The 12,561-nt window shown below is 38.0% G+C and overlaps 2 protein-coding genes across 2 annotated transcripts; one reads left to right on the plus strand and one right to left on the minus strand.

Annotated features, from left to right (window-relative positions):
* Positions 1 to 264: 264 nt before the first annotated feature.
* LOC6050754 (general odorant-binding protein 69) lies at positions 265 to 1,155 on the plus strand. Its single transcript, XM_001867273.2, has one exon. The coding sequence runs from the start codon at positions 265 to 267 to the stop codon at positions 1,153 to 1,155; it is 891 nt and encodes a 296-aa protein (XP_001867308.2).
* A 4,105-nt stretch (positions 1,156 to 5,260) lies between these two features.
* Positions 5,261 to 6,163, minus strand: LOC6050752. The gene has a single exon (XM_001867272.2). The coding sequence runs from the start codon at positions 6,161 to 6,163 to the stop codon at positions 5,261 to 5,263; it is 903 nt and encodes a 300-aa protein (XP_001867307.2).
* Between the last annotated feature and the right edge of the window lie 6,398 nt (positions 6,164 to 12,561).

Raw genomic sequence — 12,561 nt, forward strand, 5'->3', positions numbered from 1 at the left:
ATGTTACATGTGTGAAAAAGAAACCGATACCACCGGAAGAAATTTCGTTAGAAATTTGACACACTGCACCTTACCTGCTGCACGTGCTTTCACCACTCTTTCATACAGACTATGGTAGAACACACCAGCTAGCAAAATTTCACCCGTCACGTCCAACGGACAAACAACGTTGCACCCCAGCGAGCGACCCATAAATAAGCCCCCACGGCACCTCGTCAATTCAGTTCAATTCTTACGGTGATCTCTCAACGACTCAGCTCAACAATGCGGACATTCGTGGCACTTCTAGTTCTGGGCCTGTGCTCCTCCTCGATGGTGGTTCGAGCCGACTTTGACCACTACATCACGCTGAAGAGCTTCCCGAATGCGCTCAAGGAGTGCGCCGAGTACTTTGAGGTGTCCGATTGTACCCTCGGAAAGTACATCGACGATTCGTACCCAAACTGCGAGATCGTCAAGCAGCTGATTCGCTGCTCGCTGATCAACCTCGGCGCCTGGGATGACTCGGAGAAGGTGCGTGAACACGTCATCCGGAACTTCTTCCAGCCGGCCGTCGGTGATACCTGCTATGCGAACCGCACCAAGGAGTGCGTTCAGGGTGTTCTGCATCGCGCGGACTGCAAGGACGTGTTCAGCCAGGCTTACGAGACCTTCCAGTGCTACTACCGCCAGTACGGCAACCTGATCGACAGTGACCAGTTCATCCCGAACGAAGCCCGCGAGTTGACCCAGCTGCAGCTGACCTCCAACGAGATCCAGCATCTGCCGCAGTGCGTCCTCGTTCAGTACAGCAAGGGAGACATCATCGACGAGCCGCACTTCCCGGCCGTCTTCTACGTCGGTTCCGTCCGGGGTGGATACTACAGCAGCCACGGTGGAGTCTCGCTCGAGAACCTTTACACCCAGTACGGAAACCCGGAACTGCTCACCGAGCAGACCAAGCAGTGCACCGTAGCGGTCGCCCGCGAGTTCTGCGATGCTTCCGAGGTCACCAAGGCGTACCAGATCTTCAAGAAGTGCCTCAAGGATCTGTACCCGATTCTGCACCTGATCCAGGAGACGGCCAAGTCGCTGGTCTGCGACAAGTCCCCGTCCTGCGGGTGCAGCAAGTGTGGCCACCACCAGCCGCCGAGCCATCATCGGTACAATCACTGAGCGATAAAGAGAATGCGTGTCGGAATGGGAGAGTTTACGAAGAATGACTGTCATTATGATTGTTGGTTAGTTTAACAAATAAAGTATATATTTCAAGCAAAACTGTTTCCAATATTTTTCTTAACTTTTTCTTATCATCACTTTAAGTTGGATTCCCCACCCACGTATTTTTTTTAATTTTCGATTTTTATATTTGTTAGGGGACTTAAAAAAACATTTTTTGTGCTAGAGTTTGGGATTTCGTCACATTTATGCCATGATTATCCAAGTCCTATCAAGTTACCTAGGAATTGATAATTTTGGAGTAGAACCAATTCCACCTGAACCAGATTCTCAGCACCATAACCATCAATTGCCGGCCGCTCCCATCTCCACCGCTCATCAGGTACAAGGATTTGGGGGATTTGAAAGACTGGAAATGTTGATGTTCCACTTTTTTTTTAAGAAGATATGGGAAAATCTCTAGGGTATCCTAAAGTAAGTTTCGCTTGGAGTTGGACGGTTTTGGGAAGGAGAATAGTCCAAGGCGAGTGGTAACGAACGCATTGTTGTTCAAATTCTTCGTGTGTTCTCATGTTTAATAAGTCATCCAGGATATTTTAGCGTGGTGATGTAGATACAATTTCACAAGCGCCTGCTAGTTATGCACTCTTGTATAGTTATGAAATTCAACTTGCATTCAAACTTGTATTCTGGTTCGACGTGGAATCGCTGTTTATTAAGGCAAAATTACATCAAAACACGGCGTGTTTTCTTGAAAAAACTTTTCAAGGAAAAAATAGTCATCGCTACTTTCAAATACGTCTTATAGGAAATTTTCTCAGCTTTCCAATGCTTCTAAGAGCGAATTGTTTCATCGAGAAATATCTGAGATATCTATAATTTATGTTTTTTGTTTTAAATTCCTTTATTATTCATTGGAAACCAAGGGTCTTGATTGCTTAAAATCAACCACTCCATTCGCGAACCCAAATAGCAGGCGACGCAATAATGCCCTGATGAATTCCTACTGTTTGTCACTTTCACACCATTCGCTCCCGAACACTCTCTCTTTTACTCTCCTTCTCTCTCTGATCGGCTCAGTCTCCGAACGGCTCACTCAGGCAGGCCGAACGTCACCGATCACACTGAATTGAAAACATTTTTTCTCTGATGCGCTGCGTTATACTCATTCATTTGGGTTGCCTAAAATCAATGTTATCAATTAAACTGTGCATTTATTTTGATTTCATAACATTATAGACACCATTCAAAGAAACTTCCACCAAGAAAAAATCAAATTGATGGCAAACTGAGGGCGTGAAGACAAAAAGACTGCCGCGCTGGCATTTTGTGAGAATGGCTCTTCGCTGAGCATGGTAGTGTGTGAGTGTCGTCGAGCGACGGAGTAGGCAAAAATTTCACGATGTATTTGTTCGCTGAGTGAACAGTTCGGGCCACTCGCTGGCTGCTTGCGAGTATCATTCGCTCATGAATGCTAGCGGGTTAGAATAGGCGACGAATGGATAGGCGATGAGAGAGTGGTTTCTGTTCATTGAACCGAAAATCAGCACCCTTGTTGGAAACTTTATTCTAACAGTCCAGAAAACTTATTAAATGATGTGTTTCATGTGTCATCAAAATATGCAAAATACGACAAGAAACAACTTTGTAGAAGTTTGCAAACCGTTAAACATTTTGAAAATTATGTTTTAACTGAGTTTTGGAATAACTCAGAAATTAAAATCATAAACCGTGATAAAATATATTTTTTTACAAAAAATATTAGATTATTACTTATTTTTTGTGTACAACTATCACGTGTCTGCTCTGATTTAACTTGAACAACCGAAATTTTGGCAGGTTTGAGATTGTTAGTGGTATTATTGGATTTTAATGAATAAATTTGATATTTGCTTAAGCAAAAATTAACCAGAAACATAAATACAAACATGATTTAAAATCGAAAATGTGTTACATATTACTGTTGCAAGCTTCAAAAGTCATATTTTCATGAATATAAAATAAATATTTTTTAAATGTTTACTGTTGGAAATGCACTTAAAAGTAGCAATAAAACTCGAGTGTTTTAACGCAGAATGCTGTAAACACCGTCCCAAACTTTATTTTTTTTGTCTAAACAAAAATTAAATATTATTTTAACAAACACATCAAACATTTTCAAACTATTTAAAGAAAGATCAAAGTATATGTAAAAATAAAATAAAAAAAGATGAGATTTATAAGACTTCTATATTATTGCTAATTCCTTGACCATTTCATACAAAAATCTAAAACAATCATTTCATACGCATGACAGGTATTTCTACTAAGGCTTGCAACAGTAGTTTGCAGTTTAATTTCAAGTATTAAACTGCCCATGTTCGCATAAATGTCCCATATGCAAAAACAGCAAGCTGAGAAAAACGCATTTGAAGTTTGTCCCACACATAAGGCTACGTGTTAAATTTTCACAAAAAACTGGATTTCCTCCTGATTTTTAGAAAAAGTACTGGATGTTAAAGGCTCTTTTGAAAGGGCACACGATTTTGAACCAAACTGCATCAATAACTCAAAAGTGATGAAAATGCATGTGGGACATTTATGCGATCATGGGCAGTAAACATGTTTTGTAGCCACTGGTTAATGTTTGATATGATATTTATTGATAAAAATCTAGTGATACCCTATCAATCCCAAACCTACAAAAAATTCGGTTGTATCAGCTAATTCCAAAGCTAAATCAAAGCAGACAGGTGTTATTCGCACACACAAATTATATAACAAACTATTTGTTTTTGTAAAAATCATATTTTAATACGGTTTTATGATTTTAATTTTTGAATAAATCTTCAAAAATTCGGTTAAAACTTTATTTTTTAAATGTTTAGCGGATTAAAACCTTCTACAAAGTACTTTCTTGTGTTATTTTGCACATTTTGATGAGTAAATGACACATGAAACACATAATTTGACAAGTTTCATAGACTGTTATTTAAATGTTTCCAATAAATTATGAAGGATTTAAAAAAAAACAAACTTAAAATATAGATATCTCAGAAATTTCTCGATGAAACATTTCGCTCTTAGAAGCATTGGAAAGCCGAGAAAAAATAGTCATCGCTACTTTTAAATTTTTCTTATAGGAAATTTATAAGACAAATTTCAAAGTAGCGATGACTATTTTTTCACCTAAGGTTGCCTAGAAAACACGCCGTGCAAAATGTTTTACCTTTCAAAATATTTTTGACTATACACCCAGAACTGGGCATCGGCATACGAAAGGATAAAGAGCACGATTCGGTAGTAAAATGGTACTGTGTGCGGACGGAGAGGATAAATCCCGAAATTACCGAGAGTACTTTACTCATGGGTTCATCTTCAAAAAAAGTTCATCCACAAAAACAAAAATAGTACTGGTACCGAGACTCGAACCCAAGACCTTCGGCATATTGAACCGTGCCTTTGCCGTATGGGCCACCATGGTTCGGTGACTAAGTGGCGGTCATTTGTCCACATAAGCCACTCAATAGGATGAACTGTTCCAATGAACGAATGAACACGCGAGAGGACTATAAACCAACACTTTTGGTAAATGTTGGCAAATGTTCCAAATGGTCATATTTGAGTAATTTAAAATTTGATTTGTAACAAACATAAATTCCACAAAATTATGATGATTATTTATAAGGTTTGCCTAAATTTATCAAAAACGTAGTGTTTGAAAAAACATTAATTTGACAATAATATCTTCGAAAATGATTGTCAACAAAATATAAGTGAGTTCAAAATTCCTTTAAAAAAAATTTAAACACATTCATTGAATGTTCATATAACCGATATTTCTCACATGATAGAATTGAGAATCAATCTCTTTTGAAATTATATTTTAGTGATTGCTTAGCTACACTCTTTTGATTGAGATTCTTTCATTGCCGCACGAAAAAAAATCGGTTTCCGTAGTCGTGAATTTTGTGCATGAATTCATGATATCATGTTTGTTACACAAGAAACTTTATACTGAATAATGTTATTTTTTTTGTCAAAACACAAAATAAAAAGCAACGAGTTAAATACAATGTTGAGTTTATTTCCACTTCCTCAGTACCCCAAACTCATTTCCCGATTAGTTGTTGTTGTAATAACTTGTATGGGTTGCTCCACACGCACCTCGGCACACTAGACCACATCCACAGGGCGGAGGAGCCGGATGGCTTCCTCCAACCAATTCCAGTGCAATCTTCTGAATCGAATCCAACGGAACCAGATCCTTGAGGCAACGGCGGAACGTCTGGTACGACTTGGTCTTATCGTCCGCGTGGGCCAACTCTTGCTGAACCCCTTCAACGCAGGACTTCGTGCACTGACTCAGCAGTTCCGAGCAGCCAAACTGGTTGTACAACGCCTGCAAGTCGGTTCCCTCGGCGATCGTGTAGTATCCACCTCGGAGTGCCCAAACGAACCACAGCGCCGGGAAGTGCGGCTCGTCCACGATGTGTCCCCGACTGTACTGGACCAGCTCGCACCGGGGGATGTGGGCAAAGTTGATGGCCGACAGCAGCAGCTGCTTCGCCTCCAGTGGTTCGTTCGGGAAGAACTGCTCGGACTCGATCACGTTTCCGTACTGCCGGTAATAGCACAGGAACGATTCGTAAGCACGGCCAAGGTAGTCCTTACTGTCCAGATGTTTCAGAGTTTCGGCGATGCAATCCCTGGTGCGGTTCACGTAGCACGTGTCTTCCGTAGCCGGTTCGAAGAAGTTACTGATCACGTTCTCCCGGACTCCGCTGGCATCCTCCCATGCCCCAACGTTCAGCAGGGCGCACCGGATCAACCGCTTGACGTCCGGACAGTTCGGGTACGAATCTTCGACGTACTGCGACAGCCGGCACTCGGAAATCTCAAAGTACTCGGCGCACTCGATCAGCGCGTTCGGCAAACTCTTGGTGCAGATGTAGTGCTCCAGTGCCGAAGATCCGGCGAAGAGCCCAAAGGTGGCCAGAAGGGCAGCTGCAGTGAACGAACGCATGGTGTGTGGACGTTCTGGGTGTCGATGAGTGTGAACAAACTCAGCATGCTGCAAGCTCGTTTTAAAGGCTCGCCACTCCTCGGGTGGGACGTGATTTTGGACGCGTTACGGCGTCAAAACAATAATTTTCTGGGTGCCGGTAATGTTGTTACGTCATGACGCTACGTAAACTTTTGCGCGCAGCAAGTGTAACGTTTCATTGATGGGCATCACGAAAATGTTTGTCAACGGGTTAAAAAAAATCTCTAGAAGACCTCTGATAGTTGCTTAGGGCTTGAGAATGTTACGTAAGTGAATGTTTGTAACACAATTTTTGTAATTGTTTTACGCAACTCGTAATGGCGGCATTTCGAGACATTAAATTTTATTTTGTAGTGTATTAAGCCATCAACAGATCCAATTCAACTGAATTGTGGTCGCTAACTCAAATTTAACATCAAAAATAAAATAAAAAGTTTTATGCCTTCCTCACTGAGGTAAGGCTATAATCCTGCACTAAATATGAACTTTTTATTTAGATTGTGTCACGTTCCCCAGAAAACCATTCCCCCGAAAACCATTCCCCAGAAAACCGTTCCCCAGAAAAACATTCCCCCGAATGTACCATTTCCCAGAAAACTATTCCCCAGAATGTACCATTTCCCAGAAAACCATTCCCCAGAAAAGTTTCTTTCTCGAAAAATCAAAGTAGTTTCAAATATTAGTTTGTTTGAAATTTCTTAGAAAATATAAAAATTAGACAAGGTTATTTTATCCATGCCAAGAAATTTTCCTTTTTTTGACAACAATTCTTGAGAAAATAACAGAAAATGTTAATTCGGCTTATGACCCGTTCAATTATTCTAAGAAATTTTCCCTTCTTTTTCAGTCATGTTAAATTTGTTATACAAAAGCCGAATAAATTGCAGTTTCTTTTTATTTCTTGTTTTCCGTGAATGCTATTTTTATTTTGCAAAGAAGAAAAATGTTTATTAAAATTAAAATATGATTATGGGTGTCATTGGTATGATTCCATTTGACATATTGGACCATTGGCATATTGCTCATTTTGAATGATGACTTAAATTTTCTAAATTTGATTTAAGGTGACAAAATTTAATTTATCATTTTTGGAAGAAGAAAACTCTCTTGACTTACAATAACTGACAATTTTTTCCTTCTTTTAAGGTCTCCTAACACAAGTTGAATTTCACCTTCTTTAAAGAAGGGAAAACTGTCTTGACTTGTGATATCTGCTAACAGAAGTTGAATTTTCGCTTTAAAGTTTTTTTTTCTTGTATTCTTTCTTGTTTCCATAAGGAAAAACTCTCTTGACTAGTGATAACAAATTTAAAAAGTTGTGTAAGTGGTCAAGTTTTTTTCCCTTACTTAAAGAAGGGAAAATTAAACCCGTGTCAGCAGTTATAATAACAAGGCTATAAATTTTTCCTTTCCTTAAAGAAAGGAAAACTCTCCTCCTTCCTTTTAAAGGTAAAATTCAACTTGTATCAGTCAGTAAAGTTTTCCTTTCTTTAAAGAAGGGAAAACTTTCTAGCCTTGTAATAACTGCTGACACAAGTTAACGTGGTGATTATTGCACTCGAGCGTAATATTTCAATCTTTATTTCTCGCATCACGTTCGAGATTTTTCGATCTAAATATTATGATCATAATTTGTCAATGGTAAGTCAAAAAGTCAAATTAAAAACATTTTCAAAATTCTCAAAAAAAAATCAAAAAGTTTGGAATTCAAAAATCAAAATTAAAGAGAAAAGAAATTTTAAAATTTAAAAAAAATCAAAGATTATGAATTTTTTTTTTTAGTTTTTTGAAAATTTGAAATAATTAAAATTTTGTTTTTTTTTGGAATTTTTGGAAATTTTTGAAGTTTTGGAAATTTTGGAAATGGAGCATTTCCATTCGAGCAGTTTTTGCTTTTTTCTACAATGTATTCCTTATGGAAGAACTGTCATTTCTACCACTCGAATCGGGTGCTCCATTTTGGAAATTTAGGTAATTTTGAAAATTTTGTAAATTTTAGAAATTTTGTAAATTTTAGAAATTTTGAAAATTTTAGAAAATTTGGAAATTTTGGAAATTTTAGAAATTTTGGAAAATTTGGAAATTTCGGAAATTTTGGAAATTTTAGAAATTTTGGATAATTTGGAAATGTCGGAAATTTTGGAAATTTTAGAAATTTTGGAAATTTTGAAAATTTTAGAAATTTTGGATGTTTTGGAAATTTTGGAAATTTGGAAAATTTTCAAAACATTCAGAAATTTTGAAAATCTTGGATTTTTTTTTTTTAATTTTGGAAATAATTATAATCACCACGATAAATATTTCTGGGGAACGGTACATTCTGGGGAATGGTTTTCTGGGGAATAATACATTCTGGGGAATGGTTTTCTGGGGAACGGTTCATTCTGGGGAATTGATTTCTGGGGAATGGTATTCGGGGGAATGGTTTTCTGGGGAACGTGACACAATCTTTTATTTAAAGCTTGAAAACCCACCTTCATGTATACATTCGCCTCAGAATCGAAATCTGAACAAATGTCTGTGTGTGTGTATGTGTATATGTGTGTCTATTAGGGTGTTTCAGCCAAACAAAAAAGTTCTCAGATTACGGAAAACCGAAGTTCCCCTAGTAGAGGATACCCATAGGGACTCTCATGCCAAATATCAGCCCATTTGGTTGAGAATTGGACTGTCCCCAGCGGTTTGAAGTTTACACGGAAATTACTATGGGATTTTTGTGCTTTTCGTATAATCGTTCCTACAGGTCTGGGGACAACATGGATTCCCTCGGAATAAAGACAGGCCAGAAGTAATTAGGGATGTCCATTCTGTCCCCAAGCTGCGCATTGGATCGACGTCCGATGTCTCCAAACCAACGATTTATCCTTCAAAAGCATCGCATTTCCTTAGTATGCTATGACGGCTAGGTGAAAACCACGACACCACATGTCAGACGCTGAACACATTTGAGAAAAATAGTAAGAAGTTTCAAAAATCGAGTTTAACATTTGAAAAAGTCGTATGAAAACTTAAAATAGCGTTTTGACCGTGTCTGGACCAAAGAACCAATGTCTGAAAATATTTTAATCGGATTCCTCGAAAAATTTCACATAACTTATCATAAAATTGGCGATGTTGAACCATACGTTTCCGAGATATGATTTTTTTTTAAATAAAATAAAAACTGAGTTTTTCGACGCGCCACGCGCAAAAACAGGAAAATGACGAAATAGGCAAAAAATCAACTTTTTTCACTAAAACTGCGATAACTTAAAAATTTCAGCGATGACCTATACATAAAAGGGAACCAAAATTTTCGTAATTAAAATACGCAACTTTTGGTACCGTAAAACGGGGTGACTTTGATAGCCGGGGTGACTTTGATAGGTTTGAGATTTTTCCGCAAAATGAAGAGTACAAATTAATTTCATATGGAATGGTTTGGAATCATACTGACCGGGGTAGACAAGTGTTCAAAGTACCTCAAGAAGAACTTTTCATAAAATTTGGAAAAGTTTAAATAGTTAGTTAACTATAACTAAGAAAATGTTGATGAAAGGCATTATTTTAAACGTCTCAAAGTGTCATGATTTTCTCAATGAATATGATTTTTAATCGGAAAAAGGAATGCATTTTCGGATTCTTTGGACAATTTTCCACAAGGAGATGGTAAAATATGTTTGTAAATAATAAATTATATGTGTTCTTAAAACACAATTCAATAAAATATCCAAATTTAAAGACAATTTCAGTTGAACAAATTTTATGTAAAATGTGAAAACTTGTGATTCGTGCTTTGAATTTAGTATAAAATGCAATATAAATCGATAATTTTATAAACAAAACTAGTTTTAACGAATTTAAGCAAAAATTCCAACATTTTAACAATTTTACCTGAAATTTATATGTATTTTAATAAAAAGCTTATAAACTTAGTTAACTAAATATAAACATTGATTTTCTTTCTTTAAAACTATATCAACAACCTTAGTGATGGTACATTTGACGTAAAAATAAAGTTTGAACACGTTAAATCTGATTTTAACAAGAAAGACTATGACTATCAAAGTCACCCCGGAATTTAAACTAAGAATTTTTAACGTAACTATTTTTCCAAACACTATTGAAAAAACTTTTTTTCAAAAATAGTGCATGGACTTTGTGTGGCCTACCCCAGTACATGTTTTAAAAATAATAATCTTGAGAAAAACCTTAACAGTGGGAAAATATTCCAAAAACAAATTGAAATCCTATCAAAGTCACCCCGGTTTACGGTACCCTAAGGTTATCGCAGTTTTAGTGAAAAAAGTTGATTTCTTGCCGATTTCGTCATTTTCCTGTTTTTGCGCGTCGAAAAACTCTGTTTTTATTATAAAAAAATCATATCTCGGAAACGTATGGTTCAACATCGCCAATTTTACGATAAGTTATGTGAAATTTTCCGAGGAATCCGATAAAAATATTTTCAGACATAGGCTCTTTGGTCCTGACACGGTCCAAACGCGATTTTAAGTTTTCATACGACTTTTTCAAATATTAAACTCGATTTTTGAAACTTCTTACTATTTTTCTCAAATAGCCAAACTCATCACCTTTCTTTTGCGTCTAAGACAGCTAAAATCGGATGAAATGACGCGGAGAAATGATGTTTTGAAAAAAGTGGTTTTTGCAAAAAATGAGAAAATTGCCATATTTCGAACCACCCTAGCACAATGTAGGTCACCCTAATGGCCAAACAAAAAAATACGGGTCTAATTATTTTGGCCAAGGAACCCCCAGAAAATTTTTGAGAACGATCGGAGAACTTTTTTTCGATTTAGGCTCTTTTCAAATGGAATTGCTGTATATGTATATACATATTAGCCCGGGTCAAAAAAATTAAAGTTACTCAAATCAAAAATTATATGAGATTGCCCGAAAGAGTACTCAAAATGGAGGCTCAGGCCAAAATTTCAGCCCATTTGGTTGAAAACTGGCTTGCCTTGAGCAGGAACAAGTTTAAATGGGAATTAACCCGTAAAACTGGAGCATTTAGGTAAATTGCTCTGTACAAGTCAGCCGTTAACAAATTACGACTTTTGCATACCATGGGATGCTAGGGGATGGTCTGGGGAACGATTCCTCCGAAGGGTGCAAGACGATCCGAGGCCCCTGGTCTTGCCTTGAACCGGATTCATTCCAGCGTCGCAGAAATTCTCATGGTCCCAACTAAATGTATAGAGAAAAATCAAAGTACACTAAGAAGGCTGCCTCGATCAGAGTATGCCACATGGCAATCAACCACCACGTGGCAGGAAAATAACTTCAAATTCGGCTTCAAAATTACATTTAGCGTTGTTAAGGTGTTTTTGATCAAATATCTGGTTGAATAAAGTGTCCTAGAAATAACAAAACCGCTTTAAAAGCAAAAATTAATGATACGCTCCTGCCACGTGGTGGCTGATTGCCATGTGGAGTCCTCTGATCGAGGCAACCTTCTTAGTGGGCTTTGATTTTTCCCTATACAATTAGCTGGGACCATGAGAATTTCAGCGACGCCGGAATGAATCCGGTTCAAGGCAAGACCAGGGGCCTCGGATCGTCTTGCACCCTTCGGAGGAATTGTTCCCCAGACCATCCCCTAGGGCCCCATGGTATGCAAAAGTCGTAATTTTTGAACGACTGACTTGTACAGAGCAATTTACCTAAATGCTCCAGTTTTACGGGTTAATTCCCATTTAAACTTGTTCCTGCTCAAGGCAAGCCAGTTTTCAACCAAATGAGCTGAAATTTTGGCCTGAGCCTCCATTTTGAGTACTCTTTCGGGCAATCTCATATAATTTTTGATTTGAGCAACTTTATTTTTTTTTTGACCCGGGCTATTACATATAATATTTATTACTTATTATCATTATAAAACTATATGCTTATTAGATAATACACTACAGACTCACATTTACACTTACAAACTTCCAAATCATTTAATACATTACGCATTCAACCATTTTCATCGGCCCGATGAAATTCCCCTAACCCCCAATCCAAAAAAAAAAAATCAAATTATTCGCTCTACAGCATTGCCTTGGCGTTCTCTATTGTGAGATTCCTACTCGAAACTAGGTGTTCGAAGGCTTGATTGTTGAGGCAATTGCAAACCTCTTTTTACACCTAAGCTTCCATCCACCCCGGGATTCGAACTGACGACCTTTGGATTGTTAGTCCAACTGCCTACCAGCGACTCCACCGAGGCAGGACCCAGGGAGACGACTCCTACACCTGGACTGAGCTAACGACCTAACCTTTTTTAGGTTAGTCCGGGGCCAACATTTACTTCCCGTCCGACGGAAGGCGTGATCAGACAAATCTCGTCTCGAAAAATGCCACCGGGACCGTCTGGGATCGAACCCAAGCCGACTGGG

This window comes from Culex quinquefasciatus, chromosome 2, assembly GCF_015732765.1.
Source record: "Culex quinquefasciatus strain JHB chromosome 2, VPISU_Cqui_1.0_pri_paternal, whole genome shotgun sequence".
Classification (NCBI taxonomy): Eukaryota; Metazoa; Arthropoda; class Insecta; order Diptera; family Culicidae; genus Culex; species Culex quinquefasciatus.

Bases quoted from the DNA above. Each gene is read 5' to 3' on its own strand.
- LOC6050754 (XM_001867273.2), top strand. From the start codon at position 265: ATGCGGACATTCGTGGCACTTCTAGTTCTGGGCCTGTGCTCCTCCTCG.
- LOC6050752 (XM_001867272.2), bottom strand. From the start codon at position 6,163: ATGCGTTCGTTCACTGCAGCTGCCCTTCTGGCCACCTTTGGGCTCTTC.